Genomic DNA, 23,717 nt, shown 5'->3' on the forward strand with positions numbered 1-23,717 from the left:
TGAACTCCAAGATTATTAAAAGCTTTAGGCTTCCCAGGTGGCGTTAGTGGTAAAGAATATGCCTGCCAATGCAGGAGCCACAGGCAATGCAGGCTTGATCCTTGGGTTGGAAGATTCCCTGGAGGAGGAAATGGCAACCCACTCCAGTATTCTTGTCTGGGAAATCCCATGGAAAGAGAAGCCTACAGTCCATGGGGTCGCAAAGAGTCGGACACGACTGAGCATGCACACACAATCACACAATCATCTAAAAGGCTGTATAGAAGGAAGCTTCTGACTTGGCTGCCATGATATTCATGCCTCCAGGTAGGTAATCACAGCCTTGGATAATCCCTTCCTCTGGAGTTCGGGCTGGACCTTGCTTCTATCAAGTAGAATAAGAAATACTAACAATGTTAATTTCCCTTTCATTTGCTTAAACTGAAATGATTATGAATTAGGGTTGTTATTATACTTCTGTGATTAGGTTACAGAAGATTGCAACTTCTGTCTTGCTGGTCATTTCTTTCTGGCTCTTTTTGTGTTTAGTTGTGCAACTATCACCACAACCTAATTTTAGGACATTTTTATCCACTCACCCCTCTCAAGAAATTCCATACCATTAGCAATAAATCCTCTTTTCTACTTTTAGCCCTGAGCAACCACTGATCTACATTTTGTCTCTTCAAACTTGCCTATTTTAAGCATTTTATATAACTTGAATCATACAATATGTGATATTTTGTGACTGACTTCTTTCACTTAGCATATTTTAAAGGTCCATCTATGTCATTACATGTGTCAGTACTTTATTTCTTTTTATAGCTGAATAATAGTTTCGAGGTGGCTCAGATGGTAAAGAATCTGCCTGCAATATGAGAGACCCAGGTTCGATCCCTGGGTTGGGAAGATCCCCTAGAGAAGGGCATGGCAACCTACTCCAGTATTCTTGCCTGGAGAATTCCATGGACAGAGAAGCCTGGGCTACAGTCTGGGTTGTAAAGAGTCAGACATGACTGAGCAACTTAACAACAAAGTGATTTGGTGTGATTACCTAAGTTTAGTTAGCACATAGAATGAAAACTCTATAAAACAAAGCTTCACTTAGATCTGATGGATATTCAGAAAATTACTCTCATTCACATGTCTTTGCTCATCATCACCCTGCAATAATGCTAATGAGGAAAAACGATTCCAAGCTCACATATTTAATCCAAAAACTTATGCTTCCAAGAGAAAACCTGATTTTGTAAATATAGATTTAAGCTCAACACTGTACCTAAGCTTCACAAAAATGTCTGAAGAAAGAGCTTAAGGACTCAACAAAAATTTCACTTAAAATCATTGTGAGTTCATGTGTTTTTAAAGGGAATACACAGAATGTATGTAATGTCAAATTATAAGAGTTTCTAAGTAGTTCAAGGAAGGAGACAAGATTTTTAAAATAGCTTGGTATGATACCTATGCTAGTCACCTGGAAATTTCCAACCATGTCTGAGATATCTCTGAATCAATTTCCTAAACAAAAAGGTAACGACTGATTTTAACAGTAATATTGACAATTTAATTTTATTTTAGTCAATAATATTGATTTTTAAGAATCTTCTTCCTGAAGTGTTGCAAAATATTTTAACACCTAATTTTTTTAAACTAGGTACTCCCGTTATATGCTGCTCCAGCTAGGCTCACTTCTACTTATGAAGTTGCTCCAGCAAAATAGGATGGCTTTTATTTATGACTGTCTACTTGGAGAAATGCCTCTTTCCCTGTACTAAGTACTAGGAGTAATACAGAACACAGCTGCGTCCTTTCTTCAATGTCTGGTTAATCAGGATTAAATACATACACACACATGCACACACATATTTTGCATAGAGACAAAAACATATTACGTGATGTGCTCAGCTGAGCAGAGCAGAAGACTTCAACCGTCCCTGACTGTTATTTAAGGGGAAGCTCAAGAAGGCTCAGGCTCAGTAACAACTGCTGCAACTATTCACAAGTGCCCCAAAATGGTTAGATATCAAGTTCATACTACTAACCTTCATTTCCATAAGAAACCATATTATTTCACTTAAAGTTGGCAGTTCTGTATATGGTGATTTTAGGCTTTGAAGAGACAATGATGGTGTTTACCAAAAATATTAATAGATACAATTTTAGAGAGGTTTAAGCTTTATTTATATATTTTTTATTTTAGTAAAATATACATGACATAAAATTTACTATACTTAAACCATTTTTAAGTGTATGAGTCAACGGTATTAAGTATGTTCGCAATGTTGTACAACCATTACAACAGATAAAAATCAGAATAATATGCATAGCACATATGTCAAATATATAGATATACAAATTTCTAAAGCAATGCAGACATTTGTATAATTGGTGTGAACATCACAAATCAGGGGGCAGAGTATATATGCAATTATAGTCAGTTTGATGCCTAATTATTCAATTTTTTCACAACTTCTTTAGTTTTACTGTACGGTAAAGTTGTCTATAGCTCAAAATTTTCCATAATTGTTTCCAAAAAATTTGTAATATCACTTACAGAACATGAATTTCAGACGTACTCTTCCACATTTATTCAACTGATGAGTTTTTCTCACAATGAATTCTTTGCTGCTTTAGTAAATGGCTAATTTTAAGTTTTCCCACATTTACAAAGCTCTCTTGTTTTTATGACTTCTTTGATGGATAACAAGATATATTTTCTGGTTAAAAGATTTTCCACATGTGCTGCCTTTATTTTGTTGCTCTATGTGAGTTATGTTAAAGGAGATGTGACCTCTTGATGAAGGCTTTTCCATATTCAGTGCACCTGTGAGGTTTCTTGCCTGTGTGAATTCTCTGATGCATGCTCAGCACTGACAAGTCAGCAAAGGCTTTGCCATATTGTCTGCCTTGGTACAGTTTCTTGCCTGCATGGATTCTGGAGTGTTTATAGAGGGATGATCTGTACTTGAATATTTTCCCACATTCCTTACATTCATATGAGTTCTTGGGTGTGTGAGATTTCATATGTTCAGTAAGGGAGTAAGGCCAGGTGAGCGATTTCCTGCACTGACCACATTTGTAAGGCTTCTCTCCAGTGTGAACTCTCTGTTGGATCTTGAGCTGTGTTTTATGCATAAACACTTTCCCACAATCACTGCACACAATGGGTCTCTCTCCAACATGAATTTCTGATGAGCTGTAAGATGTCCTTTTTATAAAGCTCATGAGGTTCTCATGGCACATATACTGGGGTGGTTTGCCATTCCCTCCTCCAGTGGATCACATTTTGTCAGAACTCTCTGCTATGACCCATCTGTCTTGGGTGGCCCTGCACAGCCTGACTCATAGCTTCATTGAGTTACATAAGCCCCTTCGCCACGACAAGGCAGTGATCCATGAAGGGGATTGGAATGCAAAAGTAGGAAGTCAAGATATACCTGGAGTAACAGGCAAGTTTGGCCTTGGAGAACAAAATGAAGCAGGGCAAAGGTTAACTGAATTCTGCCAAGAGAATACACTAGTCATACCAAATACCCTTTTTCAATAACACAAGAAATGACTACACATGGACATCACCAAATGGTCAATACCAAAATCAAACTGATTACATTCTTTGTAGCTGAGGATGGAGAAGCTGTATACAGTCAGCAAAAATAAGACCTGGAGCTGACTGTGGCTCATATCATCACCTTCTCATAGCAAAATTCAGGCTTAAACTAAAGAAAACTGGAAAAAAACAATAGGCCAGCCAGGTATGACTTAAATCAAATCCTGTATGAATCTGCAGTAGAGGTAACTAACAGATTCAAGGGGCTAGATATAGTTAACAGTGTGCCCGAAGAACAAAGGATGAAGTCCATAACACTGTGAACAAAACCATCCTGAAGAAAAAGAAAAGCAAGAAAGCAAAGTGGTTATCTGAGGAGGCATTACAAATAGTGGAAGAACAAAAAGAAGTGAAAAGCAAAGGAGAGAGGGAAAGGTACACTCAATTAAATGCAGAGTTCCAAAATAAAACTAGAAGAGATAAGAAGGCCTTCTTCAATGAACAGTGCTTAATAATAGAAGAAAACAACAGAAAGGGAAAGACTAGAGATTCTCTTTAGGAAAAATGGAAACTTCAAGGGAGCATTCCACCCAAAGATGGGCACAATAAAGGATAAAAATGGTAGAGACCTAGTAGATGCTGAAGAGATTGAGATGGAAAGAATACAGGGAAGAACTGTATAAAAAAAGATCTTAATGAACTGGATTACTACAATGGTATGATTAGTCACCTAGAGTCAGACATTCTGGAGTGCCAAGTCAAGTGGGTCTTAAGAAACACTGCTGTTAATAAAGCTAGTGGATGGAATGAAATTACAGCAGAACTATTCAAATCCCTAAAGGATGAAGCCATCAAAGTTTTGTATTCATTATGTCAGCAAATCTGGAAGACCCAGCAGTGGCCACAGGACTGGAAAAAGTCAATCCTCATCCCAACCCCCAAGAAGGGTAATACCAAAGAATGTGCTAACCATTGGACAATTACACTCTTCTCCCATGATAGTAAGGTCATGCTTAAAATTTTGCATTCTAGGCTTCAGCATAATATGACATCAAGAACTTCCAGATGTCCAAGCTGGGTTTAGAAAAGGAAGAGGAACTAGAGATCAAATTGCCAACATTCGCTGGCTTATAGAGAAAGCAAGGGAACTTCAGAAAAACATCTCTCTCTGTTCATTGACTATGCTAAAGCCTTTGTGTGGATCATGTCAAACTGTGGAAAGCTCCTAGAGAGATGGGAATACCAGACCATCTCACTTGTCTCCTGAGAAACCTGTATGCAGGTCAAGAAACAACAGTTAGAACTCTGTATGGAACAACTGATTGGTTCAAGATTGACAAAGGAGTATGACAGGGCTGTCTGCTGTCAGCCTGTTTAATCTATACACTGAGTGCATCATGAGAAATGTCAGGCTGGATGAGTTACAAGCTGGAATTAAGATAGGCAGGAGAGACATCAACAACCTCAGATTTGCGGATGATACATACCACTCTAATGGCACAAAGCAAAGAGGAACTAAAGAGTCTCTTGATGAGGGTGAAGAAGGGGAGTGAAAGAGCCAGGTTAAGACTAAATATTAAAAACACTAAGATCATGGCATCCACCCCCACCACTGCATGGCAAATAGAAGGGGAAAAGGTGGTAGTGACAGATTTCCTCTTCTTGGGCTCCAAAATCTCTGCAGACATTGACTGCAGCCACGAAATCAGAAGACAATTGCTTCTTGGCAGGAAAGCAATGACAAACCTAGACAGCATACTGAAAAGCAGAGACATCACTTTGACGTCAAAGGTCCGTGTATAGTCAAAGCAATGGCCTTCCCAGTGGTCACATACAGTTGTGAGAGTTGGACCATAAAGAAGTCAGAACACTAAAGAATTGATGCCTTCGAACTATGGTACTGGAGAAGACTCCTGAAAGTCCCTTGGACTGCAAGGAGATCAAACCAGTCAATCCTAAAGGAAATCAACCCTGAATATTCATTGGAAGGACTGATGCTGAAGCTGAAGCTCCAATACTTTGACCACCTGATAAGAAGAGCCAACTCATTGGAAAGACAGTGATGCTGGGAAAGATTGAGGGCAGGAGGAGAAGGGGGCAGCAGAGGATGAAACGGTTGGATGGCATCACTGACTCAATGGACATGAGTTTGAGTAATCTCTGGGAGATAGTGAAGGACAGGGAAGCCTGGCGTGCTGCAGTCCATGGGGTCACAAAGAGCTGGACATGACTTAGTGACTGAATGACAACAACAAAAAAATAAGAGACCATTGTTTCTTCCTCATCGTGGGTGAGTTTAACCCATTTTCAGTTAATATTATTGATATGCTTTTGTTTCTACCTTTTTTTTTTTTTTTTTGGCAGGGGGACTTTCTATTTATCATGCCTTTTTTCTGCAACTTTCACCTTTCCTGCTTTGTTGGATTTATGAAGTTTTCATTATTCCTCTCTTCAGATTTTTAAGTTATACATTATATTTGTTTTTCTAGTTACCATTACATTTTTTTCACCTTATACGGCCTTATCCTTTTTCAGAACTCAAGGATTCCTAATTTCAGATCTCCCTTTTCCATGTTCTGTGTTTTCTTCTTTTCATTATCCGTTTCATATTTAATTCTTAAAAATTACCATGTATGATATAAACAGAAAAAATGGAGCAGATTCACTGGTGGAAAAAATGCCCTAAAAGAGAAACAAAGGATTTTTCAGTGATCTTTTTATAAAGCTAAACAAGAAAGAAAATCTCAATGTATGACAAACTCTTGGAGGTGGGAAAAATTAAGGGATTTCTCCATTAGACTGTGTATGGCTGTTTCAGCCTGAGAATACAGAGTAGGGAGTTCTGGGAATGTTTGGATGGAGCTAAGTATACTTTTGGTTTTCTTCTTGTCAAAATCTTGTACAGCCTGACAATGAGGTCAGTGACAAAAGCTTTCAAGGTGGCAATTTATATTTGTCTAGTACTGGAAATATATTTTTAACTTGCTTATTGTATTTCTTCTTTCACTTATGGAAGGGAGCAAATTACAGAACCTAGATCACAAGCTTCCTGATGTATTACAATTAAACTCCCTTATTTTAGGGACTTCTCTGGTGGTCCAGTGGGTAATATTCCATGTTCCCAAGGCAAGGGGTCCGGGTTCAATCCCTGGTCAAGGAATTAGATCTCACATGCCACAACTAAGAGTTCACATGCCACAACTAAAGATTCCTTATTTTATTTACAGATCTTTACACACTTCTTGCCACATCTTTACACATTTCTTGCCTACACAGCTGCTCTTCCAAGGGAACCTCACGTCATGCTGACAACAATAGGGCTCCCTACTTCCTCTTCAAATGTGTCCTCCTATAGTCTTAAGTAATTTGGAGTTTCTTAGATGAGAAGCATGGGCATGGGAAGGGGAGATAGGATGGGGATGGGAAGCACCAAGCAAGGCAAAATGAGGATTTCATGTAGGAAATGAGAAAACTGTTGAGTTGAAAAAAGGCAAATTTCATAACTATAAGTACTTAAAGAATTCCCAGGACTTCCCTGGTGGTCTAGTGGCTAAGACTCTGCACTTCCACTGCAGGGGGTACCGGTTTGATCCTGGGTGGGGACCTAAGATCCCTCATGCCATGTGGCCAAAAACAGAATTCCCTGTGTGGCTGGCAAACTGATTCTGAAGACAATTCCAAAATAAGGTAACAAAGATTTGGGGAACTGAAAGAGTGTAAACAATATGTAGTCTCCTAAAATAACTGGCAAACTGTTGAAGAAAAAAAGGTATTTGATGACATTTGTTAAAGATGACAAATGACAAGGCAGACTTTCTTCAGGACCAGTGAGATAGGCAGAGGGACCATTGCAATGGGATTTTAGTCAGGCTCAACTCTGAATATACTGTGGACAAGTGGGTATTTACAGCCAAGGAGTAGGGTAGGAGTCAGTGAATGGAAAATTACTAAGAGAAAACATTAGGGAAAAGAAGGGAAAACATTAGGGGTAAAGGAGGGTTCTGGCTAAATCATCCTAACAGGATTCTTGCCGAAACAGGCCAGGGCAATCAGACATTACCTGAAGGATGATGGAGGATGAGAAATCTGATCAGACACTCAGGGTGGAGAGTTCTGTTTAAAATGAGCTCTCTTTTTAGCAGGGTTCTTGCTAAAAATAGATTTTTTAAGAAAGTGTTCAGGTGAGCCTCAGAAAGTTTCAGGAACCTGACTAAAGTTTAGTCAAGCAAAAAAATATTCAGTAAAAGATTTAATTTAGATCCTTAAGTTCTAGTATGTTTGTTCAAAAAAGCACTAGCATTCATTTATAATCATTACTCAACATTACTCTTCAAAACATGGTTAATGAAAGAAAAGCAATGTAAAAAAGTTGTAACTGAGCCTAAACTTGAAAAGGCCTGATTTCTGAATTTAGGATCAAGCTGTTTTGCCACAACTCAAAAAAAGGCATAAAAGTTTTTTAACATTATTAAGGAATATTGTGTACAATAATAAAAACTGTAGCTTAAATAATGATTGGTTTATCCTTTTAAGGGAATATTTGGAATTTACCAAATGTCACATTCCAAAGTTGCTAAACAAAACATAACCAACAAAAGTGCTCTTTTCAACTCAACTAATGTGCCTATGGAAACTTTCCATATGCTGTCACATGGAAAATTCCAGGCAGTTCTAAGAGCTAAACCTGTATCAATCTCTTAACAAGAATACAAAAAATAGATCCCAAAACTTGCTCCCTGAAATTTGCAAAGTATCACGACACCCAACTTTATTAAGATGAAATTCAGGTGATACCCTAGGTAACTCCTACTCGAGCTATGCTTACACCTTAGGTGGATACATCAATGAAAAAGAACAGGGATATCTGAAGTGCAAATCTTTTATTTACATACTTCTTTAAATACTTCCTTTTCCACAACTGAGTACTTAGTGTATAGAATACAACTGCTTTCACCATCTCAATTGATATCTTGTTAAATTATACACACATGTAGTTCTATAAATCTTTATAACAAGTTTTAGAATTAAAGAGACTCTGAGATTCAATAACACTGCCATACCCATTAAAAGTGCCAGCGAATGGATGAAAATATTACTGAAATTCATACTATATCTTAAACCACATTTTTTCACTTGCATGTTACTATTCAGGTTGGAAGAAAAAGTGTGATATTTACTTCAGAAACTCTTAATAGATATAATTTAATATATAAACTTATTTTATATTCATACTTGCATAATTATATAATTTGTTATAAAAATAATCAGAGATGCTAAATGTAGTTTTCACTGATTCCTTGATTGTTTAATTTATGCTTTCCAAGGTCTAAGTTTTATCATTATAAATTAACATTTTCTGTGATCTTTCCTCTAAAAACTTTATCACTTCCAGAACATGACTGGCATTGATTTTTTTATGGAAATTTATTCTTTCAGTTCCTTCAAATTGTTGATTTCTCTTCACCATGAATTCTCTACTCAATAACTTATCAAATATTAAAGCTTTCTCATATTCATAAGTGAATGTTACATATGAATTTTCTGATGTACAATAAGATTTGACTTCTGGGAAAATGATTTCCCACATTTGCTACATTCATAGGGCCTTTCTCCTGTATGAGTTATTTGATGTCTAAGGAGATGAGACTTCTTGATGAAGGCTTTGCCACATTTAATACATCCATAAGGTTTCTCTCCTGTATGAATTCTTTGATGGGTAACAAGCACAGAACTGTTGCCAAAGGCTTTGCCACATACAATGCATTGATATGGTTTCTCTCCTGTATGAAATTTAGAGTGTTTATAAAGGGATGAACTATACCTGAACGTTTTCCCACATTCCTTACATTCAAATGAGTTCTCAAGTGTATGCGATTTCATGTGTTGATTAAAGGAAGAATTCCAAGTGAATGATTTTCCACACTGACTGCATTCATAAGGCTTCTCTCCAGTGTGGAGTCTCTGATGGACCACGAGCTGTGCTTTATGTGTAAACGCTTTTCCACAATCACTGCACACAAAGGGTCTCTCTCTGTTATGAATTTTCTGATGAGTGGCAAGGTGTGCCTGGCTGCTATAGGCTTTCCCACAGTTGTTGCATTCAAACAGTTTTTTTCTTGTATGATTTTTTTCATGTCTAATGAAATTAAATTTCTTTTTGAAGGCTTTCCCACATTCATTGCATTCATCAGAGTGTTCTCCATTATAACATCTATTATAATTAAGAAAGTCCAAAGTAGGTTGCAAACTCTTCCCATGTGACTTACATTTATATGATTTTTCTCTTGTAGGATTAAGACTTGTGCTCATATTATAACCATGAAGTCTCTCCACAGTCTGAATTTTATTGAACATGAACAAAACTGAATTTAAAAAATTGTCTTTGCTTTTCTGGTGCTTGTCTGATTCATCAACAAGTGGGCAGTCAGCTTCTAAAAAGGAGTACAATGAAATGTTCCTAGTTAATTTTTGCCATTGACAGTCATAGAAAGAAACTTGATTTCAAATCTAGTCTCATTCTGAAACAAGTATGTTTTCACCTTGCTCCTGAACTTTAAGAATAAGACTAAACAACAAACAAACAAACAAACAAAGAATAAAACTGCTAGGGAGGATAAAAGGAGACAGAATGACTGTGAGAATGGGTGGCTTAACTTGTGACCTGAAGAAATAAACAACAACAACAATAAAATAGCACAAGGTAGTGAGGACAGTACAAAGAAAATCAAAAAGTTGCTCAACAGGGTGTACGGTCAACTCACAGAACAAAGACAGCCCACTATGGAGATGTGATCAATGGACAGGGAGAGGAGTAAGAGACAATGGAGTTAAGGGCAAATTAGATTTGGAAGAGGGAGATCAGAATCAGAATCCTCATTACATAATTCCTAGATCACCCTGGTAGAATACCTCCCTTTTTTCTGCATTCATGTCTCTTTTTTCCTCTTGGTTATCTGGCACAATATCAGTTCCCTTCAAGAACATTTTTATATCTCCAGCCCTCTGCTGCTGCTGCTGAGTCGCCTCAGTCGTGTCTGACTCTGTGCGACCCCATAGACGGCAGCCCACCAGGCTCCTCTGTCCCTGGGATTTTCCAGGCAAGAATACTGAAATGGGTTGCCATTTCCTTCTCCCTCTCCAGTCCTCTAACCTTATCCAAAAGAGGTTGGTGGAATAAGACTGCAAATCCAAATAAGCTGACTACATTATTAGAACTAGATGTATGGAAAGATCTGCCATCATGTTGAGGAGGAAAGAACAATGAGGATTCTAGGAATTGAGAGAACCAAGCAAGCACTTCGATGCAATGGGCAGTGTGAGGAGTCAAAGTGGAGCGGCAGGACGTCCTCCTACACAAGAGCTGAGGAAGAGAGAGAGCAGCCACGTGGGAGAGTGGAACTGAAGGTGTCATTTGGGGATCTGAGGATGTCATGTCAAGTGCACCCAGTCACTTCCAAAGGTATGTGCTTCCTAAAAAGTGTTTCAAAGATGCCAGTCCCTCACTCACCAACTGGGACCCCAATTTCAAAGACTCCCATCTTCCTGGTTTTCTCTGACTCACCTGGAGAGCTCCAACGTGAGTTCTCTCCCTCCACCATCCATGGTTCTTGTCCTTGCTCCACCTTGAATATCACTGTTGTTTCAGTACCTGGACACCCTGTTCCTGGGAAACAACACAGAACTGGGGACAAAGTGCTAGGAACAACTACCTCATAATTTGGGTTTGCCTCCTGGTGTCTTAGGGCCTGTGAAGACTGACAAACAGGCTTCAGAACAGAAAAGACCCTTCTTCACTTAGGAGGCAGAAGCATAAACACAGTACGTGATCCCCAAAGGAGATTAAGAATCTTTGACTAATGAAGTTCAAGGCCAAACTTACTAATGCTTCAGAATGTTCACAGCTTTCACAGGTCTTAAAGGAAGGGTACTGTTAAAACATTTTGAGTTAAAACTAAAAAGTTACCACCCACTGTCCTTACCCACTGAGATGAGGTTTCTAAAGTTCTCCAACATCACATCCCAATACAGGGTTCTCTGATCACAGTCAAGCAGCTGCCACTCCTCTGGGGTGAATTCCACAGCCACATCCTGGAGTGTCACTGATCCCTGTAATAGTACATGGATCTTCAAACTAAAGTGTGCATCATTTGGGGACTTATAAGAGTCATGGCAGCCTCTTAGGATCATATTATGTTCATTGATGAGTTTTCAAAGTTATGTATGAAAACTACTATACACCTGATTCAGAAATTACTTTGTGATAGAAACAAAAATTATATTAAAAATATTCAAATAGTATCAGAACAATTCAATAGCAGAAAGAATAGTCTTTTAAACGAATGTTGTTGGGACAGTTGGATATCCACATGCAAAAGAGTGAAGTTGGACTCCCTCCAACCTCCAACCCACACACCTCATATCATAATAAAAGAAAGTGAAGTTGCTCAGTCGTGTCTGACTCTGCGACCCCATGGACTGTAGCCTACCAGGCTTCTCTATCCATGGGATTTTCCAGGCAAGAGTACTGGAGTGGGTTGCCATTTCCTTCTCTAGGGGATCTTCCCAACCTAGGGATCGAACCCGGGTCTCCCGCATTGTAGGCAGAAGCTTTTACCCTCTGAGCCACCAGAGAAGTCATCATAATAAAAATGAACTAAAAATGGATCAGAGATCCAATGTAAGCATGGTTTAAACTACAGTGGCTAAAACTAACCCTTGAACAACTTGGGGGTTAGGGTGCCAATCCTCCCCACAGCCAAAAATCCACATAAGTTTACAGGTACCTCCATATCTGTGGTTCCACAACCATGAATTCAATGAACCACAGGTCATGTAGTACTACAGATGTATTTACTGGAAAAAACCTGCACATAAGTGGACCCACACAGTTCAAAGCTGTGTTAATCAAGGGTCAACTGTATATAATTCTGACATGAAAACAAGGGAGTAAATCTTTATGACCTAGGATTAGGTAAAAGTTTCTTAGACATGATAGAAGAAGTGTGATAAAAGAAAAAATAGATAAATTGGAATTTATCAAAATTAAGCATTTTTGTGCTTCAAAGGACACCATGAAGAATGTGAAACTGACAACTCACAAAATAGCAGGAAATATTTGTAAATCATCTATCTGAAAAGAGAGTTGTCTCTAAAATAAAAAGAATTCTTACAACAATAAAAAGAAAACTCAATCTAAAAATCGGCAAAGGATTTGAACAGACATTTTTCCAAAGACAGATATGATCCAAAAGCACATGAAAAGATGTACAAATCAAAATCACAATGAGATATCACTTTACATCCAATAGAATGGCTAAAATCAAAGGCAGACAATGACAAGTTTTTCACAAGGGTAGGGAGAAACTAGAACTCTCATACACTTCTGATGGAATCGTAAAATGGTGCAGCAACTATGGAAAACAATTAAGGAGTTTTTCAAAACATTAAACATAGAGTTACCATATACCCAGCAATTTTTCCTAGGTATATACCCAAAAGAGTTGGGAATATATGTCCACACAAAAACCATACACACATGTCCATGGCAGAATTCATAGCAGGCAAAAGTGGTAACAATATGGGTATTGAGCAAGTAATAAATGAATAAACAAAATGAGGTATATCCATATGATCCAATATTATTCAGTACTAAAAAGGACTCTATGACATAGATGATCCTTGAAAATATTGTGCTAGGTGAAAGAAGCCAGTCACAAGAGATCACATATTGTATAGTTCCATTTGTATGAAATTTTCAGAACAGGCAAATCCATAAAAACATAAAGTAATTCAGGGCTGGGGGAAGGAAGGAATGGAGAGTAACTGTTAATGGGTATGGGGTTTCTTTTGAGGATATGAAAATGTTCTGAGATTAATGATGACAGTTTCACAATTGTGCTAATATACAGATTTTAAGGTGATCAACTTATAATAAGTGAACTGTCTTAATAAAATTATTTTAAAATATTGTTTATATGTTCTTCATTCATTCACTCATATAATATTTAATGAGGACACACAAAGTACAGTACTAGTGATACAAAAAAGAAAAAAAATATTACTGCCCTCAGCAATTTTACAGCTTATTAAACACTACAAAATAAATGTATAAAGGTAATTAGATGTTAAATTGGCTATAAGGTTAATAGGCTAGACTTATATAAGCATAATAAAATAGAAAAACAGATTTTTATATGATAAAATATATCCTAACCATGAATCAAAATCATTTTTAATTTAAACTGAAATTAAAAAGGCACATAGCAACATTTCTAAGCTTTTTTTTAATGCCACAGAAATAATTTTATTTAGAAGAAATATAATTTTGTAAATAAAATGTAACTGGAAAACAGTTATGCCTATTTGTTTTACTTCAACTACAAGGGCAGAGTTGAGTAGCTGTCACAGAAGGTATATAACCTTCAAGCCTAAAATATTTACTGTTTGTCCCTTTAAGGGGAACAGTATTAGAAATTCTTTAAACTGTTATGTTAAAAGCAAGAAATATATTATTGACAAGTATAAAAGTATATGAGGAAAAAAGTTCCCAATTTATGAAAATAATCTTAATAAGCTAAGAATCCTTAACTTGATTAAAAATAAAAAAACGAAGAATAACTATCTACCAGAATATTAAGACACTGGAAGAATTGCCATTAAAAGTGGACCAGAAAAGATTTTGGCTAGCAATTATATTCAAAATTATAGTACTAGAAATCCTGTCCATTGCAATAAGACAAAAAAAAAAAGGAGATAAGCAAATACGGGACAAAACTCCATTTGAAGAGTATATGATGGTCTATCTAGAAAATCTAAGAATAAACTAAAAAACTCAGACTTAGTAAGAGTTCTGTAAGTTGAATAAAGTCAAACAGGCAAATCCATACTTTCCTATGCACCAGAGTAGCCAGTTAGAAAATATTATGAAAAAAATATTCATCCCATTCTCAATACCAACTTAAACCATGTGTAAGAATAAACATTATAAGAAATGAATAAGAATTACCATAAAAACCTATACTATACAACTATAATGAAGGACCAAAATAAAAATGGAAATAAAATGGAGAACTCATTACTGAAAAGTTATGAATTCTCTCCAAATTTATCTAAAAGTGTAATGCAATCACAATAATGATACCTAATCTATCCCCTGGGTTGGGAAGATCCCCTGGAGGAGGGCATGGCAACTCACACTAGTATTCTTGCCTGGAGAACCCCCATGGACAGAGGAGGCTGGCAAGCTACAGTCCATGGGGTCGCAAAGAATCAGACACAAATGAGCGACTAAGCACAGCATAGCACAGCACACACAGGCTTACAAACGGAGTTCTTGGCACTATGTTCTCTGTTTATTCTAGGGAACACTCCTAAGAAGGTCACTGGAAATTGGATGTTACATTTTTTTTTTCATTTATTTTTATTAGTTGGAGGCTAATTACTTTACATCATTGCAGTGGTTTTTGTCATACATTGAAATGAATTAGCCATGGATTTACATATATTCCCCACCCCGGTCCCCCCTCCCACCTCCCTCTCCACCTGATCCCTCTGGGTCTTCCCAGTGCACCAGGCCCGAGCACTTGTCTCATGCACCCAACCTGGGCTGGTGATCTGTTTCACCCTAGATAATATACATGTTTCAATGCTGTTCTCTTGAAACATCCCACCCTCGCCTTCTCCCAGAGTCCACAAGTCTGTTCTATACATCTGAGTCTCTTTTTCTGTTTTGCATATAGGGTTATCATTACCATCTTTCTAAATTCCATATATATGTTAGTATACTGTAATGGTCTTTATCTTTCTGGCTTACTTCGCTCTGTATAATGGGCTCCAGTTTCATCCATTTCATTAGAACTGATTCAAATGAATTCTTTTTAATGGCTGAGTAATATTCCATGGTGTGGATGTTACATTTATCACAGAATTGTTACTGGCAATACTGTTGCTAACATAACCTCTTTGAAACCCTATTGTAAGATATTTTCTTTGGAGAACTGTGCTAGGATAAATTTTACTTATCAGGGGAATTGTTCTGCTTTATGCTCCTGGACAAAGCCAATACTTTGGTTGGCTACCCATTTTCTACGATCACCAGAAAGAGTGGGTACACATATGAAGCTCTACTTAAATGTTGACCAATGCTATAACCTGGATATCAATTTATCAATTTTCTGAATTTCCTATTGGACCTGATTTATTCAGTCTACATTCTCCCTAACTATACATCTCCTCTTTATAAGGATTTTTTAAAGAGATTTGGACCTCTTGTTTTCTGAGATGGCGCACACTCTGTCTACGGACTGTGTATCTCTTTAAATAAATCCACTTCTTACCCATTAAAAAAAAAAAGAGACAGATTTTAATAACAATAAATGGATGCCTTACCTTGAAGTTGATCATTTCTGCCTCTCTTGCACAGAGATCTATGAAAGTAGAAATGGGGAAGAGAATAAAGACATGAAATACCAGGACTGCAATGGAGAACCCTGCTCTATGAGAACAGAAGCACACACATTTTCTCAGTGCAGTCTGAGAAAATGCCACCCAGTGAGAGAATGACACTTCCAGCAAGTCAGAAATGTCCACATTTTATAAGCAATGATCTTATATTAGTAGGCTGTACGTTTCTATCATACTGACCTAATAGCAAATCGTTAACCTTTAAACCAGTGACAGGTTTTTCCTCCCAGAAATTCATTCTAAGTAGATAATAATGAATGAGTTAAAGTGATAACTAAAAGCCTGATCTCTCAAGCTCAGTTATCTTTGGAAGTCATTCCTTCCTGTGATTCTCTGGCCTCTGTTCTGTAGGTGGATTGGGTAAGAGATCTCAAATTAGGTTTTATGAAGAGGCTGGATGCAGGGACAGGGTGGAGAGGGCTTGGGGGTGGGTGTGGGTATTTTTTTTTAAGCTGAAGTCTTCAGTTGAGACTCTAAATCTCAATCTCTCTCTCTCAATCTCACCATCTCCTACAGGCCCAATCTGGGCTTTTTGAAATTCCAACCAGCACTGCTAGGGCCCTAGAAAGGCTAAAATGCACAAGAGCCACTCTCAGCTTTATTTACAATCATCACTGGAAAATCTGCAGATTCACCAAGGGTTCTTTTTTTAAAAAAATTTATTTTGTGTTGGGGTATAGCCGATTAACAATGTTGTGGTAGTTTCAGGTGAACGGCAAAGTGACTCAGCCATACATATACCAAGAGTTGTTTTTTTTTTTTTAATGATGACAAACCAAAATTTACTCAGCATATATAAAAATATTTTGAAAGAAAAAGAAATCCAATGATTTGTTTGGCAGGTTCTTCTCATCTTGCAAAAAGAATGAAACTTGAAGGAAACTCATCTGGAGTTTAACTCTCAGATCATCTATACTAAACTGCCTGAGTCCAGGCAAGTTAAACTCACCTTTCTGCTTCAGTTAACTCATATACAAAATAGAGATAATATTTACTTCAGCTGATTGTTGTGAGTGTTGACTAAAAAAATATAGTCACAATCTGAAAGTAGAGAGTTATTTTATTTGATGGGAATGTTAGCCTGGGAGACAGCATCTCAGTAACTCTGGGAAAACTGCTCCAAGGAGGCAGGAGAGGAAGTCAGGTTATATACAAGTTTGCAACAATGGAAGCAGGCAGGCTGAACATCAAATATCAGTACCAAGTTAAGGAATTTAGCATTTTATGTATGGGAAGATGCAAGCCTCTGGGCTCACTGAATTCATTCCTTTCATATGCACCTCACTCTCTGGGGCTAATACTGTTTCCTGAATTCACCTTACTTTTGGCAATCCCCCAGCTCCAAAGCAATCACCTTCGGGAGGGGGGCGGGCAGCAGCTTCTGCTGGATCGCAGTTTTAGCAGTCCTCATTCACATTTGGAAGCCAGGTATCACTGATAGCTGTGACATTTCTTGTTTATTAATACGGCAGGAGATATTTTCACTTCACATGAAAATACCCTAAAGCATGCACCGAAGTTTCTCTAAAAATGTTTTCTTCCTAGATCCCTTAAAATGGTTACTATATCCTTTTGCAGGCTCTGGTAGGGCCAAAGGTGCTTTTGTCATCAGGAAAGGTGCAGTTTAAAGCACAAGAGCAGGAATGCAAACTGAACTTGCTCAAGCCGCAACTGGGATCTAGTTGGACCCTTCCCTTGCTTTCTATGAACTACTCCAGAATGGGACAGGACCCACACACCCAAACTGGAAGCCACCGCATGTGAGGGTTTTCACGTTTTATTTTCGTAGGGTAAGCCAATGAAGCGGTCCCTTTCTTCCTGCCCCTTCCTTACATCCCCCAAGTTCTGTAGAGTCATACTTGCCAGCTTTGCACCGCCACACTCCCAGCTCCGGCTCTAAGCTGGAGATCAGGTTACGGAGATCTCCCAGATCCGGGAGATACCCCAACTCTCACTTCAAGCAGTACTGGTTGGAAAATTACAGAATACCTGCTACCACCCCACCGCGCGTGTCCGGAAATAACTCTTAGCCCAGAGTTCCCAGGCTTCCGCGGGGTTCAGGCTATTCATCCAGTACTACATTTCCCATAAAGCCTATGGAGCTTATTTCTGGAATGCGTCGGTCCTGCCTCCTTAGAGGGAGACTCCACGTCTGGTATCTTTGGGGCTGCTTGAAGAGACATGCTCACTTATAAAAGGGAGATGTAGATATCATTTTTGCTTAAAAGCTATAGACCTCAGAATTTTTAAATACTGGAAAATCTAAGTCAGCAGTTTGCTAAGAGAATAATTTGCCTTTATTCAGTTCAGTCTTTTCTAGTAATACAGTAGCTTAGGTCAGAAACACGAAGAGGACCCAACAAAGAAGACTGAGATGGAATAATCCTGAGGCAGATGGAAAAGCAAGAAGGTTTGGGTCTGCAAAATCAAGGGAAGAGAACGTTTCAAGGAGGAGGGAGTGATCCATTGCGCTAAATGCTATTGAAAGGTTAGGTCGGATGAGAAGTAATAATTGACCATTGGATTGAGCAATGTGGGGATGGCTGAAACATGCCCTTTTTGATAAAATCTGATAAGAATTAGGAGTGGGAATGGAACAACGGGAGACGGCAAGTACTTATAGACATACTCCTTCAATTTTTAAAAGATGAATAGGAAAGTAAAACTGTCCATTGCAGATGGATTTGGGGTTCAGAATTTTTTTTTAAGATGGAAGAAATTAGAGTGTTTGTATCCTAATTAAAATGATACAGTGAAGAGGGGAAAATCAACAATACAGGAGAGACAGGACAGTTGCAAGAGCAAAGTCCTCGAGGAAAGAAGGGATGGAATCCAGCACACAATTGGGAGGATCAGTTCTAAGCAAGAGCCTGGGCAATTTATTCATTGAAATAACAGGAGAAGCAGAATCGATAGGTACAGATTTGGTGGGGGGAGACTGAGGATATCTTCCCTGAGTGTTTCTATTTTATAAGTGAAAGTGGAAGCTCAAAGTGAAATTAGGGAAAAGGTATTTGAGATATGAGGAAAGAAAAGATAAGAAATTCTGCATTAGATTGATTCTAATTTTTTTTTCATATTTCAACATATGCGAAATTGCCATCTCACAAATGATGACATGCCATAGTTTAATTGGTAGTCTTTTCTCTTTCCTAGTAATATGTAAAATAATGATGTACCTTATAATCAATGGCATCTGAGATTCTAATGTTAGTTATTTAGGAATGTGGGGAAGTGAATGGATTCAGAAAATGAACTACTGTTACCCAGCACCATTAAGATCTCACTTGATGCTAGTAAGCCCTTGACTTTACTGGCGTTTTTTATGTCATAAACACAATATTTCTATATCTTATTGTTAAAAAATCATTTCTTGACGTTAGTTCACTTGAGCAATTGTGCCATTTCCTAGCTTTCTTTTTTTTTTAATGTTTGACTGTGTCCTGCAGTTTTGGTAGTTCTGTGACCAAGGATCAAACCCATGCCCCCTGCAGTTAATTTTTTTTTTTTGGGGGGGTGCTTAACTTTTAATTTGGAAACACTTTTAAACTCACAGAAAATTTGCAAGCAGAGTACAAAGAACCATTTGCTTAGGACAGCAATGACCTAAAAAAGGAAGTTCAGTTCAGTTGCTCAGTCGTGTCAGGCTCTTTGTGACCCCATGGACTGCAGCACACCAGGCTTCCCTGTCCATCACCAACTCCCAGAGCTTGCTCAAACTCATGTCCATAGAGTCGGTGATGCTATCTCATCCTCTGTCATCCCCCTCTCCTCCTGCCTTCAATCTTTCCCAGCATCAAGGTCTTTTTCAATCAGGTGGCCAAAGTATTGGAGCTTCAGCTTCAGCCTCAGTCCTTCCAATGAATATTCAGGACTGATTTCCTTTAGGATTGACTGCTTTGATTTCCTTGCAGTCCAAGGGACTCTCAAGAGTCTTCTCCAACACCACAGTTCAAAAGCATCAATTCTTCAGTGCTCAGCTTTCTTTATAGTCCAACTCTCACATCCATACATTACTGGAAAAATCATAGCTTTGACTATATGGACCTTTGTAGGCAAAGTAATGTCTCTGCTTTTTAATATGCTGTCTAGGTTTGTCATAGCTTTTCTTCCAAGGAGCAAGCATCTTTTAATTTCATGGCTGCAGTCATCATCTGCAGTGATTTTGGAGTCCAAGAAAATCAGGTTTGTCAGTGTTTCCACTGTTTCCCCATCTATTTGCCATGAAGTGATGGGACTGGATGCCATGATCTTAGTTTTCTGAATGTTGAGTTTAAGCCAGCTTTTTCACTCTCCTCTCACTTTCATCAGGAGGCTCTTCTTTAGTTCTTCTTTGCTTTCTGCCATAACGGTGGTGTCATCTGCATATCTGAGGTTGTTATTTGTCCCGGCAATCTTGATTCCAGCTTGTGCTTCATCCAGCCCAGCATTTCACATGATGTACTCTGCATATAAGTTAAATAAGCAGGGTGACAATATACAGCCTTGACGTACTCCCTTCCCAATTTGGAACCAGTCTGTTGTTCCATGTTCAGTTCTAACTGTTGCTTCTTGACCTGCATACAGATTTCTCAGGAAGCAGGTCAGGTGGCCTGGTACTCCCATCTCTTTCAGAATTTTCCAGTTTGTTGTGATCCACACAGTCAAAGGCTTTGGCATAGTCAATAAAGCAGAAGTAGATGTTTTTCTGGAATTCTCTTGCTTTTTCAATGATACAATGGATGAAACCAGGAGAATAAACAAATATACCTCCTGCCCCCAACTGGAATCAACCAGACAGCACTGTCTCCCAACACGAGGGGGTCCCATGATGCCCCTCATCCTACCTAAGGATGCTTAGCTGGCACTGGCTGGGCCCAGGCCTGCCTTTTGGAGGTGGTTGACCAACATCTCCAATGGTCTGGGTCACTTTGTGGTAGCGAAGTCTTAATCACTGGGTCACCAAGGAAATACCCCTAGCTTTCTTTTATAGGAAAATTTCTCTTGTTTCTTGGTTCTGCCTACATTTTCTCACCTCCAATTCTCTTAAGTCCACTCTAATTGGCTTCTTGACCACAACTACACTCCTGAAACTGCTCTTGTCAATTGATCAATGAAATTCCAATTGAAAAGTTAAATGGGCTTTCTTTGTCCTCATCATATTTGATTTCAACAGCATTTAGGAAAAATGAAATACTTCCTTATTTTGGTTTCTGCATCTCAAGAAAGATAATTCCTCCCACCTCATTAATACTGTTTTTCTATTTTCTTTATTGAATAGTCTTCCTCTATTCCACCTCCAAACATTGGAATACTCAAGAGTTTGGCCTTGGGTCTTTTCTTTTTGAAGTTTTCTTCAAATGGTCTCATTCAGCCCCACAATTTTAAATACCATTTATTTGATGTTTACTGACAAATCTGTATCTCCAGCCCTCATCTCTTCCCTGAATTTCTGACCCCTAATTCCTTATGCCTACTTGAAATCTCCCCCTAAAAGCTACCTTCAACTGCACATGTTCAAATCAACCTATTAATCCTGTCCCCATCCACACTCCCACTATAACACTTCTCCTAGCTCAATAAATGTATCATTCACCTGGTTACTTGAGCAAAAATTTAGAAGCCATCCTTCATTTCTCCTTTCTTTGATTTATATGTATTTGGCTTTCATCCCCAATTCTAGATCAGAGCTCCTAAAACTCTTGGAAATTTCTAAGATATGAGAATGAGCATGTCTTTTGTTATGTTAATGAGGTGGCTTTTGGACAGCACCTAAGGATAAAGGTTGACTGTCAGGAAAACCAAACCACATGATTAGAGGGTTAGAACTTTAAGTCCCACACCTCCTACCCTATGGGGAGGGGAGAGAGACTGGAGGTTGAATCAATTGCCAATGGCCAATGATTTAATCAGTCATGGCTATGTAATGAAGACTCCATAAAACCCCAAAAGGGGACTTCCTGGTGGTCCAGTGGTTAAGAATCCACCTGCTAATGCAGGGGACACAGATTCAATCCCTGGTCTGGAAGATTCCACATACTGCAGGCAACTAAGCCTGTGTGCCACAACTATTGAGACCATGCACCCCAGAGCCCATGTTCTGCAACAAGAGAAGCCACCACAACGAGAAGCCCACACACAACAACTAGAGTGTAACCCCTGCTCACAACCAGGTTGGTGAACACGTGAAGGTATGGGGAGAGCCATGTACCCATAGACGGCATGGAAGATCTGCACCCTTTACCGATACCTTACCTTATGCATCTCTCCATATGGCAATTCTTCAGTTATATCCTTTAATAATAAACTGGTAGTCTAGTAAGTAAAATGTTTCTCTGAGTTCTGTGAGCCACTCGAGTAAATTAATCAAACCCAAGGAGGAGGTTGTTGAAACCTCCAACCTATAGCCAGCAGGTTAGAAACACAAGTAGACAACCTGGACTTGTATCATTGAGTAGGAAAATATCCCTCCCATTTTCTGGATGTTTGTCTAGACTTCAGTGTCATTTCTAAATATTTGGTAGAATTCAGCAGTAAATCATCTGGGCCTAGAGTTTTCTTTGTGGGGAGGTTTTAAACTACAAAATCAATCTCTTTGTTGGATATAGGGCTATTTAGGTTGCAAATTTCTTCTTGAGAGAGCTTTGGTTAGTTTGTATCTTTCAAAGAATTTTTCTATATCATCTAAGCTGTCAAATGTATTGGCATAAAGTTGTTTTTAATATCCCGCCCCTCCTTTTTTTAAAAACAAATCCACACTTTTCATTTACTTTTCAGTAAGTTTAAATTCTCGAAGGGTACAGCATCACATGGATTCTGTGTTCAATGTCTTCAGCAGGAAGGTTGCTTTGGAATTTGGCAGGAAACATGTCACTGTTTCCATGAGCTTGAGTTATCTTTCCCCAGATTACTAAGGTTTTCTGCCAGGAGTTACTGTATTGTTCTTTGCTTTGTGCACAAAAACACATCTCTTGCCTAGACAGAATTCAGGTTCATCTTGAGTATCAGTTAGTCAGTCAGTCAGTTCAGCTGCTCAGTCATGTCCAACTCTTTGTATATCTCGAGCATATATACCTTCAATTTTCAGGACAGCTGTGTGCTCCCTCTGGCTCTGTAGACCCCACTTATGGCCAGCAAAAATGGCCTTGGACCACAGCCTTCCAGACATATTTGTCAATTCAGAAGTCCTGTTCCTAGCAGGCCTCCGCAGGATCCAAGATGGCTGCATAATATTCCCTTATTTTCTTTTAATATCTATAATATTTATAGTGCTGTCACCTCATTCCTGATATTGGTCATGTGTCTTCCCTCTCCCCCTTCCCACCCTAATTCAGTTCAGTTCAGTAGCTCAGTTGTGTCTGACTCTTTGCAACCCCATGAACCGCAGCACGCCAGGTCTCCCTGTTCATCACCAACTCCTGGAGTCCATGCAAACCTATGTCCATTGAGTCGGTGATGCCATCCAACCATCTCATCCTCTGTCATTCGCTTCTCCTCCTGCCCTCAATCTTTCCCAGCATCAGGGTCTTTTCCAATGAGTCAGCTCTCTGCATCAGGTGGCCAAGGTATTGGAGTTTCAGCTTCAACATCAGTCCTTCCAATGAACACCCAGGACTGATCTCCTTTAGGATGGACTGGCTGGATCTCCTTGCAGTCCAAGGGACTCTCAGGAGTCTTCTCCAACACCACAGTTCAAAAGCATCAATTCTTCAGCGCTCAGCTTTCTTTATAGTCCAACTCTCACATCCAT

General features: G+C 38.6%; 1 protein-coding gene and 1 pseudogene across 1 annotated transcript; both read right to left on the reverse strand.

The window, feature by feature from the left end:
• The window catches only part of LOC110132653 (large ribosomal subunit protein eL33 pseudogene), a 57,381-nt pseudogene extending 34,186 nt beyond the window's left edge, over positions 1-23,195 (reverse strand).
• On the reverse strand, positions 8,390-17,936 carry ZNF684 (zinc finger protein 684). Its single transcript, XM_070468356.1, has 5 exons — positions 17,852-17,936; positions 15,914-15,951; positions 11,506-11,632; positions 11,088-11,183; positions 8,390-9,957 (listed from the first exon to the last, which is right to left on the reverse strand). The coding sequence occupies exons 2-5, from the start codon at positions 15,926-15,928 to the stop codon at positions 9,053-9,055; spliced, it is 1,143 nt and encodes a 380-aa protein (XP_070324457.1). The 5' UTR covers positions 15,929-15,951; positions 17,852-17,936; the 3' UTR covers positions 8,390-9,052.
• Positions 23,196-23,717: the final 522 nt, after the last annotated feature.

The sequence above is a fragment of the Odocoileus virginianus genome, chromosome 5 (genome assembly GCF_023699985.2).
Source record: "Odocoileus virginianus isolate 20LAN1187 ecotype Illinois chromosome 5, Ovbor_1.2, whole genome shotgun sequence".
NCBI lineage: Eukaryota > Metazoa > Chordata > Mammalia > Artiodactyla > Cervidae > Odocoileus > Odocoileus virginianus.